The 19,675-nt window shown below is 33.7% G+C and overlaps 1 protein-coding gene across 39 annotated transcripts in view; it reads left to right on the top strand.

The window, feature by feature from the left end:
• LOC121494774 (sarcolemma associated protein) overlaps window positions 1-19,675 on the top strand; it is a 144,085-nt gene that overhangs the window by 70,827 nt on the left and 53,583 nt on the right. For 12 of the 39 annotated variants that reach the window (XM_041761642.1, XM_041761640.1, XM_041761658.1 and 9 more), the window contains exons 3-12: window positions 3,369-3,441; window positions 7,916-7,952; window positions 9,737-9,799; window positions 13,131-13,226; window positions 13,479-13,550; window positions 14,887-15,027; window positions 16,124-16,261; window positions 17,317-17,485; window positions 17,570-17,620; window positions 18,110-18,160. In XM_041761642.1, coding sequence (XP_041617576.1) covers window positions 3,369-3,441; window positions 7,916-7,952; window positions 9,737-9,799; window positions 13,131-13,226; window positions 13,479-13,550; window positions 14,887-15,027; window positions 16,124-16,261; window positions 17,317-17,485; window positions 17,570-17,620; window positions 18,110-18,160 — 891 coding nt within the window. The remainder of the gene's footprint in view (window positions 1-3,368; window positions 3,442-7,915; window positions 7,953-9,736; window positions 9,800-13,130; window positions 13,227-13,478; window positions 13,551-14,886; window positions 15,028-16,123; window positions 16,262-17,316; window positions 17,486-17,569; window positions 17,621-18,109; window positions 18,161-19,675) is intronic. The other 27 variants (XM_041761649.1, XM_041761660.1, XM_041761663.1 and 24 more) reach the window with 3 other exon arrangements.

Consider the following 19,675-nt stretch of genomic DNA (forward strand, 5'->3'; position numbering starts at 1 on the left):
TCTTTGGATTTCTTTTGGTTGGGAAAACAGGTACTGATGTAGGTCTTTCATAAAAGTAAAGAGATATAATACAAACTTTTAAAAAGCAGAGAGTGGGGCACCAACTGGGTAGCTCAGTTGGTTAAATCTCTAACCCTTGATTTAGGCTGAGGTCATGATCTCAGGGTCTTGAGATGGAACCCCATGTCCAGCACTGTGTGTGGAGCCTGCTTAAGATTCTCTCTCTCCTTCTCCTTCTGCTCCTCCCTCCTCTTCATGCGCTCCCTCTCCCTCCCTCTCTCGCTCTCTCTTAAAAAAAAAAAAAATTGAAGGGTACCTGTATTTAATGTGGCAGTGATCCTGCAGCCTTCTTACCCTGCCTGAGAAACTTTTAAATTGTGTGTTTTACAATCATTTTGTTTCTGAATCTTGGAAATATGGTGAATAATGTTTCTGGGAAAATTTTGAGAACAAAATTTGTTTAAAAAGTGATTAATAAAATATTTGAGAGCAGTACTTTCCAAAGTATTTTTTTCACAATACTGTATATATCATGTATATAATACTGTCATATCAGTTCCTGTGTAAGTGTTCTGAAAACAGGGGACAGAGATGCTCAATGGTCAAATAAGTTTGGAAATGCATCTTACTTTTAGAGCCTCATGATGGATAAAAAGCCCATTGAGCTCTGAAAAAGACTGGTATAAAAAAAATAAAAACTCTTCAATATATTTTAACCAAGTATTTCCCAAACTTTTCTGACCTTCATGTCTGTTTTTATTAACACCCACTAGCACTCCATTTTGGGAAATACTGTTATATAGAGTTGATTAATGTAAGTATTAGAACAAAACATTTTTATCAGGTAGTTTTAAATACTCGCCTGTTGCAAATTAAAAAGACAACTAATAATTCTATGCATATGTGTGTATCTGCTTGTCACAAGAACCTTTTCAAAAGCAGGGCTGGCTATACTAGATTATCCACTTAGTCAGACGTGATCTTTAACTGCCTTCAGTAGTACAGCAACCCCATGCTGCCCTGTCAGTATTACCCCTCGATTCATTTCACAGATTTGTACATCATTTCGCTTGCTAGACTTTGGGGTGATATATCTGAGCAATGGAAATTCTGATGTAATATATCACAGCTTGTCAGTTCTGGCACTGCAATTTTATTCTGTAACTCAATGCATGTAATTTTTTAGACTCTATTATCAATTTAAATACATTGGTCAAGTATCAATATTGCTGGATTTTGTTATACTCTTCTCTTGTATTTATTATAGCCTGTAAAGAGTAGATCTCTGGCAGAGTCATAGAGCTGGGAAAATCTGTCCCTTCCCTATATTCTACCAGGGAAAGGAGGGAGTTAAGTAGTTCTTACAAGTGTAGGTGAACTCTGCTGCCCTCAAAGTAAGAGATGTCTTCACCCTGGGTAATGGAAGCTGTAAAATATTAACCAACCATGTTATTTGGCATATTCAGTAATCATTCATTAAATGCCTACTTTGTGCCAGATAACTCTGCCAAGTATGGGATTTAAAAAGTGAAAAGCAACCAATCTTTGCCCCTCTTACAGAGTCTGCTCTAACTGGTGAGACAGTGGTTGCGTAAATGACAAATATTCACAGTGCACTGTGCTTACTATTATAAGAAGTAGATATAGGAGACTCTGGAGACCCCTACATCAGATAATGAGTTCCGTGAAGTAAGTAGAAAGTCTGAGCCTAGGGGATAAGTAGCCTTTGGTCATGCAGGCAAGAGGATAAAATGATATCACTGACAGAACAGCTTGTAAAATGAATAGAGTTGTGAAAAAAGGAATTTGGAAATGCAAGTAGCTTGGTCTTGCATAGGGTATTTATGGTAGCAGGATGGAGGATGAGACCTGAAGGGAAGGAAGGAGCCCAGGTGGTTCATGGCTGTAATTGCTGTGGATGGTTCTTGATCTGTGTTAGCACTTTTCAAATAATAAGTTAATGAAAATTGAGTAAATTGCACTAAGTTTCTTAAGTTTACTGTATATTTCCAGATGACAGAATAATCATATTACTTCATGTTTATAATATTGTTTTGATGGTTTATAGGCCTGATCACTTAATAAGTTACTCTTACATAAATGCATTAGCTCTATTCTTTTTTTTTTTTTTAAGATTTTATTTATTTTTTATTTGAGAGAGAGAGAGAGAGCACAAGCAGGGGGAGGGATAGAAGGAAAGGAAGAAGCAGACTCCTCACCAAGCATGGAGCCCAACTCAGAGTTTGATCTCAGGACTCTGCAATCATTACATGAGCCAAAGTCAGATGCTTAACCAACTGAGCCACCCAAGCATCCGAGCATTAGCTTTATTCTTAATCAGTTTTATTGAGATATAATTTATTTGCAACACCAGTTTTATACAGTGGGTACAACTTACTGAGTTTTGACAAATGTATATGGTCACATAACCACTCCTTTTCTAATTATGAGACAGTATATTTTCAGCACCCTGCATTAGCTTTTAATTGGTAAATTAAATAAATTAACTCTTTGAATCCTAACCCCAGAATATATATAATCTTGGAAGAATAGAGAAATAAAAAGCCATCAACCTTAAAACAGCAAAAAAATATTTTCTTATAAAGCCCAATCACAAAGAGAAGCTACTTACTGCCTTTGGGGGGTTTTGTCTCTTGAAATCATCAGAAGGAAAAGGAGGAAGTAAGAAGCAACAATAAGAAGTTGTCTACAAAATGACTGGTGTAATGTTATATAAAAATGTTAGGGAGTGGAGGAAGAAAAAGCACCAAAACCACAATTTTAAATACTGAACTGGAAATCTCTTTAATAAACAGAGTACCAGAAGCAGCTTCACTTGTCTGAGGTCTTGGTTTTCTCACTCATCAAATGGGAGAATTGAATGGCATATTTCAAGCTCTATTATGCAGAATTTACAAGTTTTGTTAGGCATGGATAGGAGTTACAGATTGAGGAGGACAGGAGAATTAGGAATTAGGGCCAACTATTAAATTGGGGAATAGTTGGAGTTAGGTTTTGATGCCAGAAGATAGGGGAAAAAGTGCATTTCCTCTCCTCAATTGTATTTACATAAATTCAACTGACCTTTTATTGACTGCTACAGCATTGGAGGTTAGGGCACTTTTCAAAAACAATTCTATCTATAATTCTGCCTTGCAGCTGTGATTCAGTATAAACAGGGATGACTTTCTCCAGGGGAGTGAATACTGCCATTAAACCACCAGATTAAAAAACAAAAAACAAACAAAAAAAACACCAGATTTTTTTCCTGGAAGTTATTTAGGAATAAAATGTTTCGATATGAGAGATATGAAGGTTTGTATTTTTAAACAATTATTTAATCCATCTTATTTGTTTATTTTAACCAGTTACCCATGGATGTATTGTTTCCACAATAAAACTTTTTCTACCAGATGGTATGGAAGCCCGGCTCCGCTCAGAGTGAGTATAATTTAGTGCTATGAAGTTTTTATATTAATTACCTTGGTTAATAATATTCGAGATAATGGTATATGAAGTTAACACTTCAGGATTATTCTAATAATGGTAGAACATTAATGCAGTATTTTAGAATATATTTCATTTTAATTGTTTTTTCACATTACCTACAATGTTACTGATGTTTTTCACATTACCTACATTACTGCAATTCTAGTAAATAATAATATATAATGAAGCACAGATTATTTTGTTTCCAAATTTAACTTTACAATTTATATTTTGATGGATTATTAGTTGTATTTCAAAATATTTAGGATATGTAAGTTACTGATGAGTGGTAACTGTATTCATTAGTGGTGAGAACTGTATTTTGATCTGTATTTAATATAGGACTTCTTAAACTGTGATTTCCTCTGAAGTTAATGCCAGTGTCATGATCTTTTAGGACATTGAGGATGTTGATATAGTTAGTAACCAAATAGATGGGAGTTTTGGAGGGATTTTCCAAGGCTGTATTTTTTTTCCCCCTCAAGTGGTGGGAAGATCATTCAGATGAGGACAAACTTGAAAGGGAAGAGTTACTCATAAAATGTAAATGTTAAGACCTAAACATAAGTATATTTTAATCTTGTGCTTTTCATAGGTTATCATTATATAGTAATTATTAAACGTAAGCATTTTTTATCTGGGGAGAAGACTGTGTATATGCAAGAAACTTGTTTGTACACCCAACATAATATTTTTTATCCTTCAGAAGCAAAGACAAAGATTTGAAGGTGGGAGGTTAAGATAAGCAGTAAGTTTAAGGCAAAATAGAGTCGTGAGTAGGAGAGAGAATGAAAAAGAAAGCAGAGGCTCTTCTATTACTTTGGTAGTCTGTGCTTTCATTAGAACTACTATATAATTTGCTTCAGTTAGAAGCTACCAATATTTTTTAGCTTTAAGGATACCTGGAGCAAAACAAAAAATTTTAAACATTTAAATGTAAAATCTGTTTCCTATTCTATATTATAGTTTAATTATTAAAAATACAGTTAACTTTGGGAACTTTAGTATGACTCTTTTTATGAGTCAAGGGTTAAGTTTTTAAAAATAAGAGTAACTATTAATCAACTAATGATGTGTGGCTTCTAAAGACCTTGATGTTTTTGTGTGATAATGAGATTTTTCTTTCATGGAGTTAAAAGCTTTGAGCAATTATATAAAGGATCATCTGTCATCTCAGGTTCCATCTAGGAGGGCATGTCAATTTTTCAAAGTCTGTGTTAGTGAATTGTGTCCCTATCCTTCTTGTTTCCCCAGTGCTTTTCATCTTCTTCCTGTTTCCTTCTCATTGTTTGGTTTTTCTTATGTGGTTAAATATTAGTATCGTTTAAAATTTTGCTGCCGGCTTCATTGTACATAGTTTGGCTGACTTTCTGGAGAAGATGAATTTTGGACAGGCAGTTCTCTGGAGCTGTAGGAAGATCACAATGGTCTTCAGAGGCAGATAGTCTCATTCAAAGCCCAACTCCACCTATTCTGTGACTTGATGAGGCCTCCCTTTTCTCATTTGAAAAATGAAGATAACAATAGTACTTATTGAGCAGGAATTTTATGAGGAAGACTAAGCAAGGTTATGCACTTAAAAAGTTTTGTGTAGTACCTGGCATATATTAAGCACACAATGATCATTGGCTGTTTCTGTTACTATAATCTTTTTTAGCCATCAAGATACTTTTGGGTATGCCAGAATGCTTAGTTTAAGGTATATTATATACATAGCATTTGATGCTTTTAAGATTTTCACTAGCTAGTTCTCAAAAAGTTGATTCTTTTTTCTTCCTTGTTTTTGATTACATTGCACAAATAATTTTTTTTTAAGTTACCACTATACCCAACATGGGGCTCAAATTCATGACTCTGAGATCAAGAGTCATATGCTCTACTGACTGGGCCAGCCAGGCATTCCTGCACAAATAATTTTTAAATGATAACAAACGGAGAAAAATTGCCTGAAACCCTACCGTCCCAGTACTGATGGTTTTCCCTTTCTGCACTGCCTTTTTGCATATGAACATAGTTCATATACAAAATATGTATATTTTGTATACAAAATATTCGATATATATAAATCAACCAAATACAATTCAATATACAATTCAAATACAATATAATTCAAACAAAATACACCAATATCCAGAATAGTTTCTGTAAAATACACACACACACACACACACACACACACACATACACACACACACATATATATTACTCATGGAATAGTTTAGCTGAATTTTTAGCCTTTTGATAACCAGTTTTTCACAAGACCAGAAACTTTTGTACTTCAGTCACTAAGAAAACTGGATTAAAAAAAAAAAACTGAATACTATTTGCTTCGATTTAGATTATCTTAAGTTAATTTGCCTGTCTGTATATATCTACAGAGAAAAAGATACATACCCCAGATGATTATCTCTAGGTGCTTGCATTAGATAATTATTACTTATTCCCTCATACTTTACACATTTTCCATAATCAGTATTTCTTAATTTTGTAGTCAAGAAAAAGAAAGTTACGTTTAAAATGTCTATTCCATGTTTATGGGTAGAGAGAAAAACTAAATTTGGCATAATTTTTTAAACCTTCATTAGGCACCAGCTTTGCTAGGGCCTTTTGATAGATTCTGGGGATCCAGAGGTGATTGGTACCTGAAAACACATGTGAAATCGAAGAAGTGAAGGGTTATATAATCTCAGTTGGGAGTCTGTACAGGATCGTGTGTGCTCAAAAGGGAGGATATGCTGGTACTTAATATTCCATTTTACTTAGCATTTTAGTGTATTTGTGATTAATTGAAGCATTTCTTAGGATGTTTGTGGTTACTACAGTGGGATCAGAATTGTCATTTCTATTTTTAATTCGTGGAAGATAGTTTCTCATTAGTTTACACATGATTAACCAGTTGAATCTAGGAACTCCAGTCAGCCTTTAGGCTCACTATCACCAGAGTAGCACCTAGGATATGAAGTGATTAGCAACTCATAGGGGATGTGGGTGGGCAGCCTTGCTTTGTGTTCTCTACTCACCCCAACACACACACAGTATCTTACCAAGCATTGTAAGATAGGAACCCTAGCTTCCCTAGCTGCTGAGTTCTCATTGGGAGTGGTAGTAGGGTTAAGTGATAGAGTGTTTTAGGTAATGTTCAAAGCTTTTAATTATATTAACATGTGTAATGCTTACAGTTACCGCATGGGGTTGTTTTTATGATTATCCCCATTTTATGGATGAGGAAGTTGAGACCTATAGTGCTTTAGGTAACTTGCCCAAGATTACACAGCTGGTAAATAGAGCCAGATACACAGCTGGTAAATAGAGCCAGAATCTGGGCCCAGTCAGTATGACATCTGAGCCTACATGCTTAACTGCTATACTATACTGCCTGTCTGTCAATAGTACTTTATAAGGCCCAAAAGGCAATTAGTATCAATTATACTATCTGTCTAATGCTTAGTTTTAAAGAACTATACCAAGTTTTTTTTTTTTTAAGATTTTATTTATTTATTCATGAAAGACAGAGAGAAAGAGGCAGAGACACAGGCAGAGGGAGAAGCAGGCTCCATGCAGGGAGCCCGACATGGGACTTGATCCTAGGTCTCCAGGATCACACCCTGGGCTGAAGACGGCACTAAACCACTGAGCCACCAGGGCTGCCCTATACCAAGTTTGGATTCATACCTACATCTAAGCTTTCTGGTTGCTAGTGTGAGGCGGCTCAGAAGAATAATAATACTGTTTAGTTAGCTAAAGTTGTTCTCTGCTAGAACAAGTTTCCAAATTATAGCTTTCTTTCTAGTAGAACTTTGGTTTTTAAGCCTTTGTGTATAGGAATACTTAATTTTAAAAGAACATAATGTACACATTCCAAAATTAAAAATGGATAATTTAAGGAGTACTTCTTTCCTATATAGAAGTTCGATAGTCATGGCATTCACCAGAGCCCTCATTAAATAGTGGATCCTCAAGGACATTTAATACACTTTGATTTTTGAATTTGCATTTAGAAATATATTATGTGGGGACATTTGGGGCAGCCCAGGTCGCTTAGTGATTTTTAGCTCCTGCCTTCAGCCCAGGGCGTGATCCTGGAGTCCCGGGATTGGGTCCTGCATTGGGCTTCCTGCGTGGAGCCTGCTCCTCCCTCTGCCTGTGTCTCTGCCCCTCTCTCTCTCTCTCTGTCTCTCAAGAATAAATAAATAAAATCTTAAAAAAAAAAAAAAGAAAACAAATATGTGTAAAAGATAGATTTATATATTTATTACCTTGTTTTCTAAGAATTCTGTGTATTTATGAAGGATTGAAAATAATTCACATTCTTTTAATTATATGAAAGCAAGTATATCAGCTTGGGGTTTAAGATATTCTGGTACTGTCATACTATTTCTGCTGTTGTCAGGAAATTAGATAAAAAATTCTAAATTTTACTTTTCAGTGTCATCCATGCTCCATTACCAAGTCCTGTTGACAAAGTAAGCTACTAATGATTATTTTTTCTAAACTAACTATATGGCTTTGGAAAGTGTTTTTGTTTGATGCTTTAATTAGAAACTTATTTTTCTTCTGTAACAAATTATATATAGTGTGTATAGGTATTTGGTTATTGCAGTCTTCTGATCTGGAGAAGTTAGGTTGTTTGTTTCTTAGGAAAAAGCCTTTGTTATCTCAAGTAAACGGCTGATTATATAGAGTAGGAGTACTTGTTTTATGCCAAAGCAGAAATACGCAGTGTTAGTTACTACTTTTTATTCTGGAATACAGTTCTGTCTAGGTGTATTTATTAAACTTTTCTGCCCAAATATTTCACCCAACATATACCAACATATAAAAATAGCAGAAATATGGGTTTATGGAAATTGCTCTTTTTTTGTCCTTGAAAATCAGTTTTAACCTGATTTGGGCAGAAATTTTGCAATAATTACTTGTTAGCATTTTTCCTTTTATTAAGAATTAATGTTATAATAAACTAGATATCATTGCTAAATAGCAAAAATACAAAAAATACATCTATATCTTTTGACATTAATGTGCATATTTTTTTTTAGTGTACTAACTAAACTATTGAAAAAAATTTTACATTTTTGTGTTCCATTTGGATAAAGACTGAAAGCTTGCCTAAAACTGAAGTTCTCTGCTAGATTCCTTTTTCAGAAGTAAAATTGGTTAATCATCAACCTCAGTAATACCAAGAATTACTTCAGAAATAAATAATGTCCTTGACAATTTAAGACTTTTAAAAATAATGCCACTTCTCTGAATTCTAGTTAGCATATTAATAAAAATATACTTTCTGAACTTAATCAGGAATGATGCTATTAACATCATTAAGTTAATACATAAGGCTTGGTAGTATTGAGGATATGGGTAAATGTTTTAGCAATCTAATGGTATCATCTTTTGGAGAGGTGGTGAACAATGCCATGGTTCTATGTTTCACACTTGGAAAGAACCCTTTATTGAAGGAATTTCTTCTAATACTCTCAAGTTCTAAGTATTTTTTCTGTGGTTTGTAATTAAAACATCATTATTTCCCATATTATTCTTTTTGTTAAACTTAATTGTATCTTCTCTCTCTCTCTTTCTCTTTCTCTCTTTCTTTTTTTTTTCTTTCTTTCCTTCCTTTCTCTCCTTCCTTCCTTCCTTCCTTCCTTCCTTCCTTCCTTCCTTCCTTCCTCCTTTTCCTTTTCCTTTTCCTTCCTTTTCCTTTTCCTTTTCCTTTTCCTTTTACTTTTCCTTTCCTTTTCTTTCCTTCCTTTCAGCAAACCTATTTTCATTGCCTCTGGACATTGGACAAAGTGTTCCATTTCATGTCCTATCTCTCCCGACACCTCCACATACAACTCCAATTTTGAAGATGGCTACTTCTAAATAGATTGTGATTTGTTGACTATTTAACAATGAATTTTAAAGGGGAAAAGTGTATATCTCTTGATTTAGAAGGTATTATTTCTGAATTAAGAAAGTGCTGTATTGCTTTTGTGCTGTCTTCGTGATTTGGTTTATCAAGGAATGTTTTCATGAGTAGTACTTGTTCCACAACCCTGCTTATAAATCTCAGACTGGTCAGCAAAAAATAATACCATTTACAAATTCTAGATGTGAGAAATATTTTGAAAATGAAAGGAACTAATTGAGCTAAAAAATCATTTTTATTTTGTATATTTCAGTAAATAGACATTTCAGGGACTTGGTTTGGCTTTAATTTCTTTTAAAATTGTTTTGTGTGACTATTGGTACTTGTGTCATTTGTTTCTAGGTTGCTGCTAACACTCCAAGTATGTACTCTCAGGAACTATTCCAGCTTTCTCAGTATCTACAGGTAAAAGTAAATCTTGAAAATTCTTAGTTTTTAAAAGTAGAATTAAACAACTTAGATTTGATTTTACTAGTTCACAGATATAGACTAAAGAAACATTAACTGGATACAAGTACAGAAGAAATATCCTTCAAAGTTTAAAAAAAAAGATTAAAACTAGCTCTTGTGAAGAAAGGATAAAAAGCATCAGGATTATTAAGTCTAGAAAAGATAGGATTCTATACAATAGAAGTTTTTTTTTTTCCACTCAAATATGAGGAAATTTCAAAATAGTTCTTTATTTATAGATGACTTTTAAATAAAATTAAACCTGGAGAGATTTTGGTTGCTTTGTATAATATTAATAGCAAGTAATTATATAGCACTTATTATATGCCAGACTCTAGTCTAGTCCTTTATCTCTATTCATTTCATCTTCAGAACAATCCTGTAAGGTACATATCTGGTAGAGGTAGGATTTGAACCAGATAGTCAAACCTCAGAGTCTCTGCCCTTAGTCACTGTGCTGTGCTGCTGGACCTATAGAAAGATATCTTGATAAGGCAGATTCATAGACGAAGTTAATACCATATTTAAAGAACCATAGAAATCTCCAAAAAGAAAATAAGTGGGTTTTTTGTTCGTTTTCTCTTGATTTTGGGAGATTTGGGTTGGATAATGGTTAATATTCTGGTGAGGAACCATGGTGAAGAAAAACCCTAGATCAGGAATTTAGAGATTAAACTTTTTATCTTCGCTCTGCTAGTGAGTTCTGTAACTTTGGGTAATCATTTTCTATGTAGGTCTTCAGTTGCTTTTTAAGAATGTTAGGACCAGACCAAACCAGTGATCCTGGTTCCTTCGTTCTTTTATAGGAATCAATCCCTAAGAGCAGTTCCCCCTCAGTTAAGAATGTGCAAGTTTGAAAATTGTCAGAGCATTAATCACATCTTACCCTAATGGTGCATAGAAAAGCCATTTTACATAATTGCAGTTTAGTAGAATGTCTAATAGACTCTAGCAAGAATTCCCTGGACTTGGTCTAGGGACCAAGTCTGACCTTAACCTCTGACCTATTGTGAGCCTCATTTTCTTCATCTGTGATGTCGGCATAATAGCATGTATCTTACAGAATTGTCAAGAATAAATGAATCAATATATGTAATGCACTTAGAATAGTAACTGTCACATAGAATGTATGCCATACATGTTAGCAGTTATTTCACTCAGTAAAGGAAGGCACATTAGCTGACCTAGATCTCTTATTTTCAGAGGTAGAAGAAAACTTTGAGATTAATCCAATCTAGCCTCCATTTTTCATATGCGAAATATGGGGCTCATATAATTAAAATTATTTCCTAAAACTACATGCTAAATAGTTACTAGTCATCATTGACTATGAATCTAATGCCATGGCTCACTCCAGTACTTTTTGCAATTTTGTCAGTTCCTTGAATATTCATAGTGGGCATAATCTTTCACTATTCATTTCTGATTTTTTAGAGATTATATTGTGCTGTCTTTTTTGTATACATCTTTTTGAATTGCTAAAGTTCTAATGTAAATTGTAAAACTTTTGAGTAAAAGCTGCAGTACATTTCATGCCTTAGAACCAAAAGGCCATTCCTGGAAGTATGAGATTTCTGTTAGGATGTGGTTCATGGAATTATGAAACTCTAAGTGGAATTGAGTTCAAAAAGATGAAATTACACCATCTAGTGGAAGTAGTAATTGTTTGGTGGTTTTGTTTTTAAGTAAAGCTTTTTTGCAGCATTTAGTGTCATTTCCTGGATATTAGGAATATTTCAAGAGCTTAACATAGAGACGCCTGGGTAGCTCAGCGGCCGGGCATCTACTTTTAGCTCAGGGCATGATCCTGGGATCCAGGATCAAGTCCTACATCGGGCTCCTTGCAGGAAGCCTGCTTCTCCCTCTGCCTGTGTCTCTGCCCCCGCCCCTCTCTTTTTCTCTCTCTCCATGTCTCTCATGAATAAATATTTTTTTTTAAAAAAAAAAGAGCTTAAACTTGGCAACTAGTCTCTTTTAAGTGTAAGCTGTGTTCTATGACTTTTGTTAGATTCCTTAATCTGTACTTTTATTTTATTTTTAAAAAGATTTTATTTATTTATTCATGAGAAACAGAGATAGAGAGAGAGAGAGGCAGAGAGACACAGGCAGAGGAGAAGCAGGCTTAATGCAGGGAGCCTGTTGTGGGACTCAATCCCGGGACCCCAGGATCACGCACTGGGTGGAAGTCAGGCACTAAAACCCCTGAGCCACCCAGGCGTCCCTAATCTGTACTTTTAGAGTTATATTTAAAAATGGTACCTGTAACTCTAATTAGATCAGATCATTGGTTAATCATTGGTTATCAAGGATGTGTAGAAAAATAAATACATGCTTTAAATCTCAAGTACTATATGAAGCATATCTTTTTTTGTTGAGATGGCTCCAGAGATGGGGTCGTATGTTTTTCTTTGGCTAATGACAGGAATAGAAGAAAGTGAAATTTAAAAATGTGCCATAACCACAGCTGAATGCTATGTGAGCATTTTCACCTTGACTTCTAGTGAAGGAGACCCTCTTAATAGCTATCAAATGTTAACAGGAGACCTAGAGATAAGGCTTTGCTTGCCAGTATCCTCTGTAAAAATACCCTTTTGGAGCTGCCAAATAGTTATATAACTCCTTGACCCCCTTAATTACATGTGGACTCTTACTTATTTTTGGCATATTTGATCTGCTAAGTAGTATACGGTCACAAAGAATCAGAACACCTGGAAATGCAATAGATTGTGAAGCAGTCTCTAAATGTGTGTGTGTGTGTGTGTGTGTGTATAACATTCTTAAAAGGAAAAATTAAAGACATTTCTATTTTAGATGTCATATTTATACAGCAAAGCCATTAAGAAGTATCTTCACTACTGACCAGATTGTTTAGCTTAGTTTGGAATGAGTTTGTTCTAAAAGATATGTGTATATATATATATATATATATATATATATATATATATATATATATAAAATGAAGAGTTAAAAATTTGTTGGATTCTTGTAATCTGGATTTTCTTTTTTTTTTTTAAACCCTTGTGAATTATAAGTAAAAAGAAAACAAAAGCAGGGGACTGTTTTCTGTTAATAGGGGAAGGTGCAGCTCAGTACCTCTAATAGACCAAGAAATAAGGCTAAAATGATGTGGCTTATATATATTTTACAAGGTAGATTTATCAGGTTTGAAAGTAAGATACAAAGTGGGATGTAATATGAGAATATTTTCAGAATGTACTAAAATTTGATTTTTCTTCAAGGAATCATGCTAGTTTATTAGAATCTCTTTTGTGATTTGTGCTATTAGGAGGCCTTACATCGGGAACAGATGTTGGAACAGAAGTTAGCCACACTTCAGCGGCTACTAGCCATTACCCAAGAGGCTTCAGATACCAGTTGGCAGGTATTCCAATTGCCTTTATATTCAAGAAGCATTGAAGTGTAGTTTAATATCCCTTAGATGTTGATTAAAAGTGAAATTTTTTAGCAGGCAAAGTCATTTCCTAATGACCAAATATTAAAAATTTATCATTTTACAATGGTCAGTTTTATAATTTTATATCTTTTTTTTTTTTTTGGCAATAGCAACCTCTTTGATATGTGTAATTTTTAAATTACCCTGAGATTTTATTTATATTTAATTTTTCTTCAACAGGCTTTAATAGATGAAGATAGACTTTTATCACGGTTAGAAGTTATGGGAAACCAATTACAAGCATGCTCCAAAGTAGGTATTAATCTCAAATAAAGATCCATAAAGAAAAATGCATAAACTATGCATTAAAAATGCATAGTTTTTAATGTAGCTTCGTTTCTTTGACATTTTGAGTACATGCTAAAACATTTATATGTTTTTACCATTCTTTTAAATCTTTTTTCATTATAGGAAGTTTCAAACATACATGTAAAGAGAAAGAATTGTATATTGAATACCTGTATACAACTCTTTCTTTTTTTTCTATCATAGTTGATATTTGCTGGAGAAACTACATCACCTGTGCTCTAATTTCCCTCAATGTGGATTGTTAAACATTCTTCTAGCTGTCCTCCCATACCATAAATTGGTAGTTTGATCCAGAGATTTAATCTGATTTAGGTTCAACTCTTTTTTTACCAACAATTCTTTATGAAGAGTATTGTGTACTTTCACCAGAAGGCACCATGTCTAGTTGTCTTTCTTTTTGAGATGTTAGCAGTCTTTGATAATCCTTGCCTAAATCCATTATTAAGGTTGCAAAAATGATGTAGTTCTATTATTCCTTCATTTATTAACTGGATTGCTTCTATAAATACTTCTATTCCCCTTCATAAACCATTTTGTTACCCTGAAGTCACTTCTTTAGGAAAAGCAGGATAAGTGATTTTCTCCTTTTATTTACTGGATTTTAAAATAATGAATTGGTTCCTTCTCATCCATTAAAGAATGACCACAAAGTGTTTTTTTCTCCAAACTTAGATTTAAATATATTTCATATGTTTCAGCCTATTCCATTTGTTGTTCTTATTGATGCTCAAATTATCCCATCTTTGGTCAACGGGAACTTCTTCAGTTTGGTGCCTGAGTCCTTTTGGTAGAAGAACAACAAACTTTGATAGCTTCCTGCTGTCATGAATGGCAAAGTTTTAAACTTTGTCTAAAACAAAGTGTTCCAGACTCATACATTTCCTGCCTGAGCTGGAGTCAGCTTTTTCTTCAGGGTACTCTTATTCCTTTTGGTTTAACCACTGTTTTAAAATGTGTGGCCCCTTTGAAAGTAAGAGATTATTTTTACCCACAAATGTATATGACAAATAGGAGACTTAATTCGTTTTGTACATATGAGATAAACTCTCAATTTCCTTTGACATCTTTTTTCTGTTAGAATGTAGAGTAATATATTTGTGAAGGCGTAATTTACAATGCAACTTTTGAATAGAGCTTCGGTTAATATAGGACCAACATCATTTGTATTTGGAGGTGTCTCAATATAGAACTCCAAGAGCATCATAATGTGTTATTTTTTTCAAATGGTAAATACTTAAAAAATAACTTGGCTATAATTATAAATATCTTCTAATCCTAGAATCAAACAGAAGATAGTTTACGGAAAGAACTTATAGCATTACAGGAGGATAAACACAACTACGAGACGACAGCCAAAGAGTCCCTGAGGCGGGTTCTTCAGGAGAAAATTGAAGTGGTTAGAAAACTTTCAGAAGTTGAGGTATTTCATTTTAACAAATACAAAATGGTAGTGTGGCTTAAAATTGCTAATATTCTAGGACATTTTAAACTCGAATTTTATATAGCTAGGAAATATTTTCTGTCTATCAAGTGGGTAGGGGTAGTATGCTCTTTTTGTTGTTAGGAATTTTCAATATAATCATGTGAGTTCTGGTGCTTGTGGTCCCTACTCAGTGACTGAGCAAATAAAAGCCTCACCAGGGAGTTTTACTATGTGCATTCTGTTTAGGAGTCAGCCTCTCACACAGTGGACCATGATTTGTGCCAGGGAATTGATCTCCTGTCACCTAGTTTTGCTTTTCTACTCTACTAATTCCACACCTGCGGAAGGTGGAGAACCTTACCACTGTTCTTATTTACCCATCCTCTAGAGAAGAACTCTGACTTACAGGGAAAATATTTCTTAGGTCCTTTCTAGGTCTTTTAGGAACAATCAAAATGTGATTTTCGTTACTTTAAAAAGAACCTAATTGATGATGTAGGTCATTCCTTTGGAACCACTGCGAAATTACCCAGAAGTTATTTGTTACTGGGTTTAGTTAAAATGCCCATTGTAAATTGAATAGTAAAAATACTATATATAATATATAGTATATGCTGTAGAACATGGTACAGTAATAGTAATAGTTTCTATAATAGCCTCATCCATCCCTTAGCAACTAATTCACTGTTGTGTCATTAGTTTGACATACAAGGAAAGAAAGTTACTAGATGTTTTCTAATTTTATTAAGTTAATTGTGCATATTATTAAACTTGTTTTCAAGAATTGATAAGCTTAAAATATTTTCAAGTATAAAAGTCATACCCAGTGGCCCTTTAAAAGAGTAGTTATGTAAAAGTAACATCCTTTCCTCCCCTGACCCTTTTTTTTTCTGTTGTTTTGTTTTTAAATTTTTTTGTTGTATTTTCTGTTTTAGCATGTACCTAAAGTAAATTAAAATTCTTATGTTGTTTAACTCATATAAAGTCCAGGACAGATGTTAATTTAGAGCAGCTCATAGAATTATACTATTTATAAGTTGAATTTAGAATGTGCATTTATTCTAAATCCATTATCTGTAAATTTGAATTACAGCGAAGTCTGAGTAATACTGAAGATGAATGTACCCATCTGAAAGAAATGAATGAACGGACTCAGGAAGAATTAAGAGAATTAGCCAATAAATATAATGGAGCAGTTAATGAGATTAAAGATTTATCTGATAAATTAAAGGTATGTAGTTACTCAACCTGAAAGTATGTTAATTGTTCCTAACACACTGGATAGATTAAGAGGTTAGGTATTGCTGAATAGTTGTTGATGTTATATTTAGTAATGGTTGAATTTGTAGTAAAAATAAGGTGCCATTTAGCCCATACCCCGCTGCCACAGATCGTTGAAAGTCTGTAAAAGCTGACATATTTCTTCTGGATGGAAATAAATACTACTTCACAACAATCATCTTTTAATATGGAGTAGATGTATATCAGCAAACCCCAGGATATTTAGACTTATTAAAAACTTGAATCTCCTTATCCTTGGACAGCCCCAAAGGCAGAGCCCAACTATGTTAGTGCTGTAACAAGCCTAGAAGTAACATTGGAGTGATTTGTATGACTCTGGTAGCCTCCAGGGAGCTTCAGCTTCAGCTCTCTATAGCTTTAGGACGTTTAGGATAAGGACAGATGAGACCATAGGTGATGTTAAGTTGGTCCTTTAAAATGTAATAACTGAGTTTATGAAGACCCATCTTTAAATTATTCAAACTATGGATTGAGTGGCTAGAAGCTACATGTTTGTTAGAGAAGACCAGGGCATACCTCCCTTCTATGTGATTGGTAAACCTGTAATAAAGATTGGTCTTATTAAAAGGAGGTCATTTAGAAAAGTGCTTGTGATCATCATTCCTTCAACTAAAGACAGTTTTGTTTAAAATTTCAAAGTACATTATGTTTTGGAACTTACAAGCCAATTTAAACAATAGTAATTTCAGGGGAAAACCTTATATATTTCCCCCTTGAAAACTGTGGAGGTTTTCTTTTTGATCCTCTTATCTCTATGTATTAGGTAGGCGAATTTGCCTGCTACGTGTTTTTCTTTCCTAGGTGATAGGGAAGCATGACCTCAATGCAGACCACTTTTGACATTATTTTGACATTTACAAATATGTGCTATAATACTGAATATTCTCCTTAAAGGTTGTGGTGAATAAAAGCAGTCCTGCTTGAGGCCTCTTAAGGCAAGTTCAGACTAATGAAAGTATGGAAATTTTTTTTCTTTCTCGACAGGTAGCAGAGGGAAAACAAGAAGAAATCCAACAGAAGGGACAGGCTGAGAAAAAAGAATTACAACATAAAATAGATGAAATGGAAGAAAAAGAACAGGAGCTCCAGGCAAAAATAGAAGCTTTGCAAGCTGATAATGACTTCACCAATGAAAGGCTAACAGCTTTACAAGGTAAGTTAGCTAATCTAGAAATTGATTTGATTTGATTTTTTTCTTTATCTGTGAAATACCTTTTTCTTGGACTTTTATTTACAGTACGGTTAGAACATCTTCAGGAGAAAACTCTTAAAGAATGCAGCAGTTTAGGTAGGTGTGTTATCAAATTTCTTATTTAAAGCTGAATTTTATCATTGAACCTTTTTCGTTTACTCTCTCATGGGGAACTTATTTTAAGAGGGATATTTTATGTATTCGGTATAAAGTATCTGTAATCTTTCAGAAAATTGCCCTTAAAAATATACTTGATTGCCACAAGTGGGCACCATTGTTTAGTCCTTGAGATAGATGAAATTTCTGCATCTGAGGTGCTCTCCTTAGGGATATTTAAATAAGAAAAATACATGCTCAGCAGGACCCTTTTTCTTTTGAGATTCATTGGAAAGCTACTAGACAGTTGTAGCTTTTTCTCGGAGTTGATAGAAAATGGCCAGGTGAACCCTTACTGTAAAAATAAATTTAAAGTGTGCTATACTATCTTAATGTAAGTAGGAATACAAAAATGCCATGGTTACACTTGAGACCAGTTTTTAAGTGACACTTTTTTGATCAGGCAATGACACATTGTCTTAATCCTAGGGATACAAGTTGATGACTTCTTACCTAAAATAAATGGGAGCACAGAAAAAGGTAGTGTAAAAAACTTAAATGTTCTTCTTTCATGATATCCTTTTACTATTTAAGCAGGATAGAGAGATCAGTGTTTTAAGGTTTTAAGTATTGGGAACAAAAAGCATGCAGTTCACAGACCACTGGATCCCAGCTTTTTAAAAAAGCTTCTCTAATTTTGTCATTCTTAATGCTATGATTTTTGGTTAGATATCCCTTGTTATATGGAAATTTTAATTATTCAAATAACAGGAAAATGATAAAGTTCAACATTGTTGATATAGCATAATATAGCTTTTTCCCCCAGTGTATTTTTCAAAGAATTCTACTACTCTTTTCTTCCATCAAGTACTGTTTCCTGGAGATATTGGGCCTCCATTTTTAATGTTTGTGTCCTGCCCCATCGCTGGTCAAGAGTTTACTTTAACAGTCCATTAAACTCTTGGATATGTCATAGAAACTTTCTTTATACTGTACATCTGTTTCTTTAATCAGAGAAAACAGGTTCAGTCATTTCTGCTACCTGAAAAATCATTTATTAGTTAATGATTAGTTCGCTGTGACCCTTCTTTCTGGTTGGCTTGCATTATCTTTGCCAAAAATGTATAGCTACTATTGGCTTTCCTGTTATTGCATGGGGGTACTTTTTACCCAGTGGCTTGTACGTTCCTTCAGTTGTGAAGATCCCCATTTCATCCTTCCCCATTTTTATCCATCCAACATTAATTGAGCACCAACTATGTGCCAGATCTTGCATTAGGTGCCTGAAGTACAGAATGAATAAAATTATTCTCTGTATTTACAAATCTGTGACCTTCTCCTCTTAGTTTTTATACAGAAGTTAGTGGAAGATATCAAGGTCAATACTCAGAGCTTCTTACTAAATTTTTTTTCATGTATCAGGGGATATCTTTATAGTTTTTGGGCAGTAGCCAACTCTGATAAAGTTAGGAGGTACTTTTTTTTGTTCTTGTTTTTGTTTGTTTGGTTTTTAATTAGAAACTGGCAAGATAGGTTCAAGTTACATATATATATGTAATGAGGGGTAAGCTCAAGACTTAATATTACATATATTCTATAACAAATCTTGAAACTCTAAATTAAAAGTTGTCATTAATCATGGTTATTTGTTCTATGTGTGTTTTATAAAATGCATCTACATTTTAGAATTCCAGTTTGAATTTCAATTTGAGAATTTTTAAAGGTGTAGTTTATATTCATTATTAAAATTATTAATTTCTATTTATTATATTTAGCAAACATATGTAAAATGACTTAATCCTCATTTTCTAAAAGCTTGGCATTGTTAAATGAATTTTTATTTTTTGTTGCCATTATTTTCTTTTTTTTTTCTTCTCTTTTTGGCATCAGCACTTTTTATTCCAATTCATCACCATTTTGATTCGAGCATGTATTTATTAATGTCAGTGTTAACTCAGGCTGAGAACATGTTCTTCCTGCAGTTAATCCCTTTATATACACTAAATCATCTTTATACTATACTACTTTGTGTTGTCAGATTATTGCTAAAAATTT

Source organism: Vulpes lagopus, chromosome 7 (assembly GCF_018345385.1).
Source record: "Vulpes lagopus strain Blue_001 chromosome 7, ASM1834538v1, whole genome shotgun sequence".
Lineage (NCBI taxonomy): Eukaryota > Metazoa > Chordata > Mammalia > Carnivora > Canidae > Vulpes > Vulpes lagopus.